Consider the following 15,244-nt stretch of genomic DNA (forward strand, 5'->3'; position numbering starts at 1 on the left):
ACTGTGCTACAGACTGTGCGAATCTACAGTTTACACTTACAAAATCGCAATATTATACCTTTAAAAAAAAAAAAACACTAAGGAATTTAAGACTTAAACAACGGAAAAGCACAGAAAAACTTAATATTTAATTTGCTGATCTACTGGTGTGCCGCAGGTGGTAGTTGTTAACCTCTCCCTTTTTTCATCATCATGCAAAATGATACTACATTATACACACAGCCCTTACAGTCATCTACATTCATTAGATACGCTTAAAACATAACCCCGTATACGTTATGGAACGAGTCATAGTGTGCGGAGGAAGAAAATCCTTTCTGATCAAGTGACTGAACAACACCTCGGACACTCTTCCCATAACAGATGCCCAATAGCTTCCTTAAGCAGCAGATTCACCTTTCCTACTAGAGATTTTATGGGTTCCTACCATTTCGCATCACACCTGTACTGTCTAGACAATATAGCAGACTCTAGAAGTTTAACAACAATTTTGTAGGTGAATACTGTTGCACCCTCTTTCTTTCTCGTATTATTAGGCATTTATCCATATTTAAAGGCATCTGTCACTTAGTCCACCAACTGCATCATTACATTGAACCACTCACGATACTTTTGCGTAATATGCAGGATTATCAGCGAACAGTCTCCATTTATACCTGAATTTACCTGTACTTATGCAGTCTGATGACCTTAACAGTCGTATTAAGTTTCCTAAGGGTACACACCTCAAAGAATATTATCTTGCTCTTCGAACGTTATGACATTCAAGTTTAAAATATTAATCAGGATTTCTTATCAGAGGAAGGTTAGGGACGTTGTGTTCATTAGGCTGTGCTCCACGACTTCGATAAAATACACTCCAAGATAACAGAAAGGCTCACCATGAAGGAATTACCCGAACAGGACAGAAATCGCTGGATGTGATATACATACACAGAGAAACAAATAATTACAGTTGCAGAAAAACTGGATGATTTATCCAAGAGTAGGAGCTTTACAAAGTGAGTAAGTCAATAACGCGTTGGTCCACATCTGACCGACAGAGTTGTTGGATGTACTCCTGAGGGATATCGCGTCAAATTGTGTGCAACTGGCGCGTGAGATCGTCAAAACCCGAGCTGGTTGGAGGACCCTGTCCATATTGCTCCTATCGTTCTCAGTTGGGGACATATACGAAGACCCTGCTAGCCAAGGTAGGGTTTGACAAGCTAGAAGACAAGCAGTAGAAACTCTTGTCTTGTGCGGGCTGGCATTATCTTGTTGCATTGTAAGCGCAGGATGCCTTGCTATGAAGGGCAACAAAACGGAAGGTAGAATATCTTCGACGTCTGTAGGGGTGTCGTGGATGACAATCAAAGGGATCCTGCTATGACAAGAAATAGCACCCCAGACTATCATTCCGGGATATCGGTCCATATGGCGGGTGACAGTCAGGTTGGTATCCCACTGCTTTTCATGGCTTCTCAAGACACGTCTTCGGCGTGGGATCTCGTTGAATGGAGTAGAATTGTCTTCAGAGTTTAGTCCCGCTTCGAATTAAGTCCGCTGACCAACGAAGACGTTTCTGGAGATGCCCTGGACAAAGGTTTGATACCAAAATGACTATCACCCGCTACATGCCCGAAAACAAGGAGTGATGCTCTGGGGTGTCACTTCTTTTCATAGCAAGTCTTCTTTGGTTGTCATCCGCGACACCCTTTCATCGCAGCGGCAAGTCGACGATATAACACGCCCCGGTTTGTTGCCCTTCGTAGTTAGCCATCCTGCACTTACGTTAGCAAGATAACGTCAATGCGTAGCTGGCAAGAGTTTCTACTGCTTTTCGCACTTGCCAAACATTATCTTGATAACCAAGGTCTTCTGATCTCTCCCCAAATCATAACGTTTGGAACATTATGGGTAGGGCCCTCCACCCATCTCGGAATTTTGACGATCTGACTCGCCAATTGGACGGAATGTGGCAGAATATTCTTCAGGAGGACATTCAGCAACTATGCCAATCAGTGGCAAGCTGCTTGCATAAGGGTCGGAGGTGTACCAATGCGTTACCGACTTACTCAGCTTGTGAAGCTCTTGCTCTTGAAAAAATCATGCAGCTGTTCTGACACAGTAATCATTTGTTTTTCTGTACGTGTACATCACATCCACCGATTTCCGTCCCATTAGAATAATTTCTTCGTGACATACTGTTTTTTTTGTCTAAGAGTGGACATTTTCATGTGTACCACCAAAAGCTGCCGAAGTTTTGTAATTTTTCAACTAGTTTTAACCATTTACGTCACTATCTCACATACTACATAACTCAAAATGGTATATACCACGTGTCTCAAATCTGCTGTGTTTTTGCTATACTCTTCTTGGGCCGCTAAAATATTTCACATTCCACTCATTGTCACCAGATGGCGCAGCCAAGTCTAGGAACTAGTCAGAACGGAACCATAATACGAGACAACGCTGTGCAACATCTCCTAGCACTTTCAGACGAATGATGCACGGGTGGAGATTATTCAGCATCAGAGTGGGTTGGTCAACAGTCCACTCACTAAATAACAACTCTGTAACAGCCTTCTGCTGCAAAACATTTTGTTGAGTGGTAAGAGCTTCTCAGATTTAGTGAAAAACTTACTTGTACTCGTCGTTTATTTTCTTACGTTAGTGTAGGAACAAGAAAGAAGGGAAGCTCAAAACTTCAACTGTGTCATTGAAAAATAGTTCGCAAATGTATTGCCTAGTTTTCGGTGTTGGTCTGCGATAGTTAAGTGGGTCTGCTCATAAGCAGCAGCAGTACGAATAATATAGGTGCTGTTTTCACGATACATCCTACATTTATCCTACATGTGACGTTTACCAACGATACACGAAATACGTCTCTTGCTTTTTGCTAGAAATATGTGGTAGAACTGCCAGTGCTTTTACACTTCCATTTTTCCTCAGCGTTTGTCCTGAATTAATCATAGCAATAGCTCATTAATACGCTGCAGTAAAACATAATTGAGCTTCAGGACGTAGTAACAAAGATCTGTCCTCGGTCTCCTTAATCACACTCAAGAAATAAGGAACGACGTAACAAAACAAAACATAAAGACACCTTAAAACAATGAAACATCATGTAAGTTTATTTCATTTACATGTGTATGTTCTCATATTTTGAGTAAGGAAACTCTATTTAACAGTTTTTATGTTTATGTCAGTCAGTGAAATCAACGCCAAATGTCGAAAAGCTGCAGGCCATCTGCCAAGATGATATAGTTGCGATGCTGTAAAAAAGTGATGTGGTAGCAAACGGGACGCTGTGTCTGCTATAGCTTATCGTAGTCAAGGCTGCCGTCCATGATCTTCTTGATGAAACTGGCGTGCGCTTCTCCACTCATGAGTGAAGCTTTCACTGCGGGATCCTGCTTCATGGCTGCTCCCCACGCCAACTGGAAAGGAAACGTAATTATAAATTTTTCGTATACAGCGCTAACATCAAAGTAAACAGAAGTTTGTGATACGACAGTAGTTTCTTTAATTCGTGCCGCGATGAGAATTTTGTCTATGTAATAGCAAATTTCTCTAAATGTTTTACGTTGAGTGTATTAAATCTTACCAAACCATCGCTTAATTAAACGAAGCTTTATTTTCATTAATTTTATTCAAACAATATTTATTAACTAATATATGCGAGGACATGTTGGAAAGAAATGTCTTCGATCTTTTTGAAAACTCGTAAAGCTTTTTAAATAAAACAAACTTTATTAACATTCTGCATCTATATTCTTCATGTCCACATATTTATTTCTCAACAGTTACCCTGGTGACGAGCACATTTCTCCCAACGAGAGACCAGTTTGTTAATACCCTCCCTCTAGAATGTTTGACTTTCTTGACGAAGCAACAACCTCACCTCTGCTTGCACTGCTTCATGACTATTATTACACTGGTCCTCCAATGTGTTCTTCAAGTTCTTCTGATAGAAGAGCTAGAGATCCAGCGTAGAGCGCAGCGTTTCGCCACGGGATCGTTTGGTCGGCCGGAGAACGTCAGAGAGATGCTCAACGAACTCCAGTAGCAGACGTTACAGGAGAGGCGTTGTGCATCACGGAGAGATTTACCACTGAAATTTCGAGAGGGTAGTTTCCGGGAAGAGTTGGACAACATATTACTTTCCCTCAAATACATCTCGCGAAATGACCACGACGAGATAATTCGAGAAATTGGAGCTAATACAGACGCTTACCAGCAATGATTCTTCCCACCCGCCGGCCGCTGTGGCCGTGCGGTTCTAGGCGCTTCAGTCTGGAACCGCGTGTCCGCTACGGTCGCAGGTTCGAATCCTGCCTCGGGCACGGATGTGTGTGATGTCCTTAGGTTAGTTAGGTTTAAGTAGTTCTAAGTTCTAGGGGACTGATGACCACACATGTTAAGTCCCATAGTGCTCAGAGCCATTTGAACCAATCTTCCCACCCGCCGTTCGCGAGGGTTACAGGGAAGAGGAAATCACTTAGTGGTGCCAGAAGTACCCTTCGCCAGAGACCATCAGGTGGATTTTAGATGTAGATTTCTGAGCTCTTTCATGCGATCAAAAAGAAACAGCAGATAACTTTCACCTGATCCTTCACGATATGACTTTGATTGAAGATCTGGGACGAGCAACAAGGTTGCCCTATCAGAGGATCAGTTCAGGTGTTGGAAGGAGCATTAAATCGAAAGTCAACTCATGCGGTTAGAGGAGACCCGAGTACTTCGGGCGGTGCTCCTGGTCGTTTCCTGAGCGTTTCACAGTGTGGTCTGACGACCTCCTGTTGAAGTCTAGCTTATCAGCTCCTATCACGACGACAGGATCTTCCGTGAGGGAGCCGAGGCCGGACTGTCCACAGGACGTCTTATCTAACCTGGAGTGCTACAATGTTCGGTCCTTGGAGCTATCGTGTACACGTTGCACACTGCTATGACGCACCTGATACCGACAAGAGGCCTCCCTTCCTGGACTCTTCAGTAGTTTGCTGCTTTATTTCCTAAGATATTAATAATTTAGGTGGATACATGTCAGACTTAATCGTATAAGGAAATAAGTTCATATTATCAACTTCAGTAATGTGTCTGTTTCACAACGATTTTGAAAATGCAGAAGTAACTTCTTTGGAGATAATTATGAAATCATGATTTCCTCTTAAGTATCAAATTAATCAACTTAAATATTGAGAGAGTAATCGTCAGTTCTTTGGGATATAACAATTTTTTTTGTATCGTCTATATAGTTTAGTTCTACGACTTGCGAAATGATTTAGATAAGATATCTGTATGGTGCGAAAAGTTCCACATCATTACGAAGTGTCGTATTCAAGATCTATGGAACAAGTATTAATCTAATCTAATCTAGTGGAAATTGACCCCGAATAAAGAAAAGTGTGAAGTTATTCACATGAGTCCTGAAAGAAATCAGCAAAATTTCGATTACGCGATAAGTCACACAAATCTGAGGGCTGTAAATTCAACTGAATACTTAGGGATTACAATTACAAATAACCTAAATTGGAACGATCACATAGATAATATTGTGGGTAGAGTAAAACAAAGACTGCGATTCGTTGGCAGAACACTTAGAAGGTGCAACAGGTCTCCAAAGAGACTGCTTATACTACACTTGTCCGCCCTATTCTGGAGTATTGCTGTGCGGTGTGGGATCCGCATCAGGTGGGACCGACGGATGACATCGAAAAAGTACAAAGAAGGGAAGTTCGTTTTGTATTATCGCGAAGTAGGGGAGATATTGTCACAAACATGATACGTGAATTGGGGTGGCAGTCATTTAAAAAAAGGCGTTTTTCGTTGCAACGGGATCTTCTCATCAAATTTCAATTACCAGTTTCCTCCTCCGATTGCGAAAATATTCTATTGGCACCCACCTACACAGGAAAAAATGATCATCACGATAAAATATGAGAAATCAGGGCTCGCACAGAAAAATTTAAGTGCCCGTTTTTCCCGCGTGCCGTTCGAGAGCGGAAAGTTAGAGAGACAGCATGAAGGTGGTTCATTGAACCCTCTGCCAGGCACTTTATTGTGAATAGGTGAGTAATCACGTAGATGTAGATGTATGACATGACACATGTCCAGATCGACCAAATTATTCATATTAAAGATAGAAATGTTAGAGCATTGCCACGCAATGAATAAATTTTTGCATACTCCGATGGCAGTTTTAGTGATAAATTTTGGGACACTTGCATTAACTTAAATTTTGCGCTTCTGAGAATCGAGGTAGCAGTGAAGTTTTACTGCAATTTGTGACTGTCATTACTTGCACAGAGATGAAAAATATATCAAATCTTTTCCTGAAGGAACAGTCCTGCCGGACTTAGAAAGTTTGCTAATCAGTTTTATAATTATTGCTTTGAGAAATGAACTCTCGTACACTAGGTTTTCGCGTTTACATTGTACTGTTGAATGTATTATAGATTATTTGTATAAATAATCATTGAATCCGAAGTGATGTGTGATCACCATCTATTGATATTTGAGAAATGTCACTGAGCATTTATTCGATTTGAAATATAATTCTTTGGTGTTAGTCAACATTATTAACCTTACAGGATGTATTCATTCACTACTTTATCGATATTAATAATTCGCTAAACTGCCTATAAATTATTAGAATGGCGTTTCGTTTAGCTAAAATGTGACAGAAGCGGTCGTATATATCCCAGATAGTGGAGCAAGGACCACGAAGAGAAGAGGTAGTTGGTGGATTGGGTAAGTAAAAGTAACAACTGCGTCACAAAATACAACTCACATCGTATGTCTACACCAGCAAATAAGCCATGAGCATGCTCTCAGGAATACACACAGCATTCTTTAGTGCTTTCCCATTCTGTATAGAAGGTGATTCAGCTTCCCCTACTGATGCAACCTGCAATATTATGCCTGGTCTTCAGAAACCATGTGCGAGATTTTCCTATTGTCTCGCTCGTTACGCACAAACTATTAGCTCACAGAAAAAAAGGAACAGGATCTTTTTGCAGGAAATTTAATGTAGTTAAATTTTTTACTGGCATGCGTTTCTCTGGAGGGCACGGTTTTCGAGCTGTTCAGGAAAAGCGTACAAAATTGAACTTCAAAGCCACCTCCACACCCACACTCATCGTTGACCAGTCAGGTTTTCTAACAGTATTGTTAGGCAAAACCTACACAAACGTCAGTTTTGCGATTTGTAAATGCTCGACTAAGTGTCGTAACGAAGACCAAAAAAGGTCGAATTTGGGAAATAATTCGTACAGTCGCAAGTTTTTGTGCAGTGGTAGAAGTGAGTGCCACGAACAACATACTAAATATCTAGACCAGTGGGGGCTGAATGGGGGGTGGGGGGGTGTTTGTTCATCTCTGTACGTTTTTCTAGAACAACTGGAAAACTATGGTCTCTAACAATAATGTATCCCAGTACAGAATTAAGCTACATCAAATTTCCTACAAAAACGGTCTGATTATTTTTCTGTAGGACTAATAATTTGCACATAGCAGGAGAAAAAATATGGAATTCTCGCACTTGGTTTTTGAAGGCCAGGTATAGAATTATGGGTTGTATAAAACGATATTGGTAAGAACATCTGTATATCAACTAACGAGTTACATGTTATTCGTTACCGATACATGTAATGAAGGAATTAAAATGATTTTAGCAGCTAGGGGTGCTGAAGCAATCTGCATTCATACATCTACATCTACATCTACATCCATACTCCGCAAGCCACCTGACGGTGTGTGGCGGAGGGTACCTTGAGTACCTCTATCGGTTCTCCCTTCTATTCCAGTCTCGTATTGTTCGTGGAAAGAAGGATTGTCGGTATGCCTCTGTGTGGGCTCTAATCTCTCTGTTTTTATCCTCATGGTCTCTTCGCGAGATATACGTAGGAGGGAGCAATATGCTGCTTGACTCTTCGGTGAAGGTATGTTCTCGAAACTTTGACAAAAGCCCGTACCGAGCTACTGAGCGTCTCTCCTGCAGAGTCTTCCACTGGAGTTTATCTATCATCTCCGTAACGCTTTCGCGATTACTAAATGATCCTGTAACGAAGCGCGCTGCTCTCCGTTGGATCTTCTCTCTCTCTTCTATCAACCCTATCTGGTACAGATCCCACACTGCTGAGCAGTATTCAAGCAGTGGGCGAACAAGCGTACTGTAACCTACTTCCTTTGTTTTCGGATTGCATTTTCTTAGGATTCTTCCAATGAATCTCAGTCTGGCATCTGCTTTACCGACGATCAACATTATATGATCATTCCATTTTAAATCACTCCTAATGCGTACTCCCAGATAATTTATGGTATTAACTGCTTCCAGTTGCTGACCTGCTATTTTGTAGCTAAATGATAAAGGATCTATCTTTCTGCGTATTCGCAAGCACATTACACTTGTCTACATTGAGATTCAATTGCCATTCCCTGCACCATGCGTCAATTCGCTGCAGATCCTCCTGCATTTCGGTACAATTTTCCATTGTTACAACCTCTCGATACACCACAGCATCATCCGCAAAAAGCCTCAGTGAACTTCCGATGTCATCCACAAGGTAATTTATGTATATTGTGAATAGCAACGGTCCTATGACACTCCCCTGCGGCACACCTGAAATCACTCTTACTTCGGAAGACTTCTCTCCATTGAGAATGACATGCTGTGTCCTGTTATCTAGGAACTCCTCAATCCAATCACACAATTGGTCTGATAGTCCATATGCTCTTACTTTGTTCATTAAACGACTGTGGGGAACTGTATCGAACGCCTTGCGGAAGTCAAGAAACACGGCATCTACCTGTGAACCCGTGTCTATGGCCCTCTGAGTCTCGTGGACGAATAGCGCGAGCTGGGTTTCACATGACCGTCTTTTTCGAAACCCATGCTGATTCCTAGAGAGTAGATTTCTAGTCTCCAGAAAAGTCATTATACTCGACGCCTAGAGTGATTGGATGTTACCCTCTTGTATCAGGTTTTCGATGACGGATTGAATGCACTTGGCAGAACAGTGTCAAGACTAGCAGATAATGTAAGCAGTGTCGAAAGATTTTGAAAATACAGCAGTATTTATTTAAATGGGAAACTTAACGTATGATTTGGTTTGCCTTACAAAATATTAGAAACAGAAAATAGTATGCACCGCCATCAGTTCAGATTCATTAACAGCAGAAAGATCAGTTACCGTGTTGTAGGGCATTGAAAAATCGAAAATTATTTATCTACAACGTGGATTTCACGTTCCAACTCTCTACCGAAATTAAGGGTCGCACATATCTCTGTCTCGGGTTTTTTTACGGATATTATGCAAGGCATAGTAACAGGAATAGTCCTCCCATGGTCTTTACGACAATGATTGATGAACGAGACGATCAGAATAGACTCACGAGTCTGGGGAAGTCCCGCAGCGGCAGCTTGACGTCTGGGTGCATCGTACGCAGCCCCTCAATGCGCTCCGCCCACGGCCAGATCATGTAGTCCAGCATGCCGGGCCTCGCACCTGCAACACACACACACATGCAGCAGCGTGAGGACACACCACGTCTCAGGCAAAGGGTACGTACGTCACAGTGACCAGGACAATTTCATTTCTCAGTAATATCTCAGACGAATAAAGTGAGCGTAAATTAAACATAATTTGTGAAATGCTAAATCTAAATTAAACTCCAGAATAAACTGGTTTACCTCTTATAACCTAAAACAATGTCCATTCATTAGGTACGCCTCAGTTTCCTGTGAGCAGTGACGCAAGAAGTGATTTATCTTCGACCAAGGCGATGTGCACCATCAAGATGACATTTCCCGATCAAATAGGCTAGTTGTTTTAGACTGTCAGTATAGCATATGCGAAGTTCCCTACTTAATATACATGATGCAGGGCACTGCCTACTTATCCATTTGATAAGTAAGACTGAATATTTCGAGAGAACGGTACGTGATCAGTATCGAACATGTTTCTCGTGTCTTCGTCTCGAGCTTTTCTTACTTCTGTAATTTATGCGACTTGCAAGTGATGATAGACCAGTAAGTTTCCGAACAAAACCGGAAGCAAATCCATCAGGCAAGAAATCATAAATGCGAATTATGAGAATTTATTCCATTAAAGGGACATTTGCTGATTTAAATTGAACATCAAGTTTAATATCTTACAGCATTAAGATTATACAGACATAGACGAAAGGGACGATTATATATTTTTTTAAAAATGAAGTGATCGTATTACGTTATTGACAAAGAGATCCCGTCTGGCGTTATTTTGTCGTCCAATGTCCTATATTTGAGGCCATTTTGGCGACTATGCATCTTTCTGATGAAGATGAGGTGAAATGGTTAGAGAAGAAACACCCAGACTCCGATTGAACACAGCCTGTGACGCGGCCGGGAATTAACCCCGGGTCCCAAAATCCATAGACAGCTTAACCACTAGACCACCGACATGCCGACCACAATTATGCAACGCATTATGCAATACATGGTATTAAATTAATGCAGGTTAATTCAACTTCGTGTTGATTTATTTTCCGTCTGAAACGATTTAGTCTTGGAGACATTCCATGATTCACACGTTTTAACCACTTTCCGGTCAGTTTTGCATTGAAATACAAAGGCATGCTAAAAAGCAATGCCTCTGAACTTTTTGTGTGAAAGATCTTAAAGCTTTGTAAATATAGCAAGCTTTATCAATATTCTTCATCTTTTTTCCTGATGTCTGGTTATTTATTTCTCAACATAGTCACCCGGAGACGAACACATTTCTCAAAGCGAGAGATCAGTTTGTTGATTCCGACACTGTAGAAAGTTTTACTTTTCTGACGGAGCCTTAACCTCCCTCTGATTCATCGATTTCAAGACGAAGTACTCGAAAGTGTTTTTTGCGTTTTGGAAACAGACGAAAATCAAATGGGACCAATTCGCGACTGTATGGGGGTTGATCGATGATAGGTGAAGCCAAAGTGTCAGATTGTTGAAGATGTCACAGCACTCGTGTGTCGTCTGGCATTGCCATGCCATGCCCCATGTGTGGACGATCTCTTTGAATTCCTGAAACTTAATTACAGCACGCTGTTTCTGACACACTGACATACATTACTGGCCATTACAAATGCTACACCAAGAAGAAATGAAGATGATAAACGGGTATTCATTGGACAAATATATTATACTAGAACTGGCATGTGATTACATTTTCACCCAATTTGGGTGCATAGATCCTGAGAAATCAGTACCCAGAAGAACTACCTCTGGCCGTAATAACGGCATTGATACGCCTGGGCATTGAGTCAAACTGAGCTTGGATGGCGTGTACAGGTACAGCTGCCAATGCAGCTTCAACACGATACCACTGGCGTATTGTGACGAGCCAGTTGCTCGGCCACCACTGACCAGACGTTTTCAGTTAGTGAGAGATCTGGAAAATGTGCTGGTCAGGGTAGCAGTAGAACATTTTCTAAATCCAGAAAGGCCCGTACAGGACCTGCAACAAGCGGTCGTGAATTATCCTGCTGAAATGTAGGGTTTCGCAGGGATCGAATAATGGGTAGAGCCAGGGGTCGTAACACATCTGAAATGTAACGTCCACTGTTCAAAGTGCCGTCAAAGGGAACAAGAGGGGACCGAGACTGTAACCAATGGCACCCCATACCATCTCGCCGGGTGATACGCCGGTATGGCGATGACGAATACACGCTTCCAATGTGCGTTCACCGCGATGTCGCCAAACACGGATGCGACCATCATGATGCTGTAAACAGAACCTGGATTCATCTGAAAAAATGACCTTTCGCCATTCGTGCACCCAAGTTCGTCGTTGAGTACACCATCGCAAGCGCTCCTGCCTGTGATGCAGTGTCAAGGGTAACCGCAGCCATGGTCTCCTAGCTGATAGTCAACGCTACTGCAAACGTCGTCGAACTGTTCGTGCAGATGGCTGTTGTCTTGCTAACGTCCCCATCTGTAGACTCAGGGATCCAGACGTGGCTGCACGATCCGTTACAGCCATGCGGATAAGATGCCTGTCATCTCGACTGCTAGTGATACGAGGCCGTTGGGATCCAGCACGGCTTTCCGTATTACCCTCCTGAACCCACCGATTCCATATTCTGCTAACAGTCATTGGATCTCGACCAACGCGAGCACCAATGTCGCGATACGATAAACCTCAATCACGATAGGCTACAATTCGACCTTTATCAAAGTCGGAAACGTGATGGTACGCATTTCTCCTACTTACACGAGGCATCATAACAACGTTTCACAAGACAACGCCGGTCAACTGCAGTTTATGTATGAGAAATCAGTTGGAAACTTTCCTCATGTCAGCACATTGTAGGTGTCGCCACCGGCGCCAACCTTGTGTGAATGCTCTGAAAAGCTAATCATTTGCATATCACAGCATCTTCTTCCTCTCGGTTAAATTTCGCGTCTGTAGCACGTCGTCTTCGTGGTGTAGCAGTAGTGTATGTATTTACGTTACACACCACCACGTTACACGCAACAATTTGGCCCCCTCTAGCGGCAGAGGATTGCAGCTTGCGTCAGCGAAGCGGGAAAGTCGAATGAGTAATATGCATGACCTGTAATACCTCAATCTATATTGAGAACAGGGTAAAAGATTCAGAGGGATTACTTTTTAGCACTGCTTCGTAATTACACATCCGTGAGACTTTATATTTCTTCCGTAGCAGTGAACATCACCAAACGCATGTTTTCACCCATGAAAACATCCTAATACTGGAACACGAGGAAAAACTGAACATGTGCTGCCCCAACAACTGTGGTGAATGGACAAGTGATAGTCACGGATGAAGTCGCGGTGATTATCTGACGCTGGGTATTACGTTAGGTCTTGCGTAACCAATCCATATCAGTGTCTGACAGGTGTATAGTAATCTCAAAGCGTTGCGCAGCGCCACAAGGCCATAAGGAATTCACCAGTAGCTAGTGAACGCCCATGTTTGGATGTAAAGCAAGATAGCACATGAATACGAAAGCAACAACAGGCCAGCAAAACATTTGCCATTATGAGTTACTGGAACCTAGCGGCAGTTAGAGGTCTAGTAAGTGTAAACACACTGATCGATAAAATGGGGAGAGCGCATAGACCACTAATGCACGCTTGTGCAGTGGTGCTCGACTGGAGTAAATGGATTCGACTCCCGATGATTGAAAAAATTTTCACTACCGGTATTAGGCTAGCGAGGGGAGGAGAAGTTACAGTGTAATGTTCCTGATCACTAGCCTTTGAGCCGATCTACTGGTTTAAATACGAAATCTCTCTGCAGAGTCTCATGAAGTGAGGGCATGTGACACTGTTGATGGTGATCTGTCCTTCGGATGGGGATGTTAAGCACGCCTATTTACGAGCTTGCTATTTGCAAGGAGCAGGCTACGTGACGGCACCAAGTTTCGCCCTGTTGCTACTAACATCACCACCATCACCACAAAACACTAACATTACTCTACACTCCACACACACCCAACAGATACATGTAATATTACAAATATTGTAATTGAGCATGTTGTAAAAGTTTTTTTTCTGTGACCTTGTATCGTTAGATTTCATAGCAAAGTGATCATACAGTAGGCAAAATAATTCATTATATTGTCTAATCTTTCCCACTATTTTCCGTATTCGCAGGCTTCTTGCCGTGATCAATGTGAAAAAACTCCTATTTCCTGAAGAATGTGTAAAGATGTTATCTAATGATGAAGCTGTTTTTCATCTCTATACGCCTTGTGAGTTAAATGATTGGAAATCAGAGGCTGCCGATGTAATGAAGTCTCCTTCTCTCCGTCCATGTAGAAGATGATGTGTTTGACAGTAATGATATTATGAAGTACGAAATTCTGTGTAAAAGAGGAAAACCGCTGGCTCAATTGACACCTCAAACACTGATCAGAAGCATTAACGAAAGACATTGCCCAACTTGGGAATAGCTTCAGCCATTGCAGTTTTATAAAACAATAGTACTTTTAGCTAGTGAAACAGCTTGCACTGGTAATGAGAGTTCCAACACAGTTCTCAAAGTATGCATCAAGTTCACATGGAATGCCTGCTATTGTGATCTAAATGAGAGCAAATTGAAGATCTAAAACAACGATATTACTTAGTATTGTGAACAGTGTCCACTGTCATAAAGGTTTTATTGACGTACTTGATTGTTTGCAGATCATTTTATTTCTACTATCTTCAGGATCTAAGTGAAATAAAAGCTTTTAGAGAGATAAATCCTGTTTTATATTCGCTTCAGTTTTCTGATGTTCTTTTTAATATATTATTATCCAGTTTATGTTGACATGCTTTCGTTATTGCTTTAAGGAAAGGTAACTACCATGTCACTTTATTTTTATTTAATTACCTTTTCCACAAGATTTGGAATTTAGAAAGGGTACAGTTTTACAGAAAAAATATAAAAATTGTATAAAATTGCAGAAAAAATCGTCAAAGAGTTTCCTTCTGCCTGTACACCAGTAAAGTCATACGGTGACTTCTACTGCTGGGAGTTTGTTGGATTATAATTCATCCAGATGCACTGAAGTTGGCCATTTATAGCTGCAGTCTGATATACAAGAATAAAAAAATGGTATTACGACTGATAGCTATGTTCTATCGTTCCTTATAAACCAAATGAAGTCAGAAAATGGACTTGATCTAGTTCGTTTGTTTCAAGAAAGAGTGCACAGAGATTTTCACGTATGTACGCGAAAAGCAAGACATCAGACACCAAATGTAAATTGGAGTAATCTCCTGATCCCTTGCATTAAAACTAACTCCAAACTTTGCACTCTCTTTGGTATTTCATCTCTTTGATTGTTGTTTCACTGCTCCGCTAGCTTTTGAAAACTTCAATTGGTGCCAACTGTTCTTCCAACAAGACGGATTCGTCAGTTACACACTCATATGGAAAATATCTTTTTCATCAATTACGTTAAAATGCTCGCTGTCATTTTGCACATCACCAGGTTTTAAATACACTGACGCAAAAAAATCGCAACACCAAGAAGGAGTGGTGCGACATAAACGAAAGTTGGATGGCGTGTTTCTAATCTTAAAGATAATATCTACTTCAGTTTCGTGCCAAGCTCATGAGAGTCGCACTAGTAGCGCCATTATGAGAATGCCAGTCAGTTTTGTTTCAAATACACGCCGCAACAGTCGAGAACGTTAGTTACCTTTGAGGCTGGACATAGTGAGTTGATGTTACTCAAGGGGAAAAGTCGCCATTATCAACACCTCACTGAATTTGGACGAGA

At 41.6% G+C, this 15,244-nt stretch overlaps 1 protein-coding gene across 1 annotated transcript in view; it reads right to left on the reverse strand.

Annotated features, from left to right (window-relative positions):
• Positions 1-3,196: 3,196 nt before the first annotated feature.
• Positions 3,197-15,244, reverse strand: part of LOC124547364 (pyrimidodiazepine synthase-like) — a 52,411-nt gene continuing 40,363 nt past the window's right edge. The window contains exons 4-5 of the mRNA XM_047125101.1: positions 9,379-9,491; positions 3,197-3,422 (exon numbers count right to left, since the gene is read on the reverse strand). Of these exons, the coding sequence (XP_046981057.1) occupies positions 3,300-3,422; positions 9,379-9,491 (236 nt within the window). The 3' untranslated portion in view covers positions 3,197-3,299. The remainder of the gene's footprint in view (positions 3,423-9,378; positions 9,492-15,244) is intronic.

Source organism: Schistocerca americana, chromosome 1 (genome assembly GCF_021461395.2).
Source record: "Schistocerca americana isolate TAMUIC-IGC-003095 chromosome 1, iqSchAmer2.1, whole genome shotgun sequence".
NCBI classification, from domain to species: domain Eukaryota; kingdom Metazoa; phylum Arthropoda; class Insecta; order Orthoptera; family Acrididae; genus Schistocerca; species Schistocerca americana.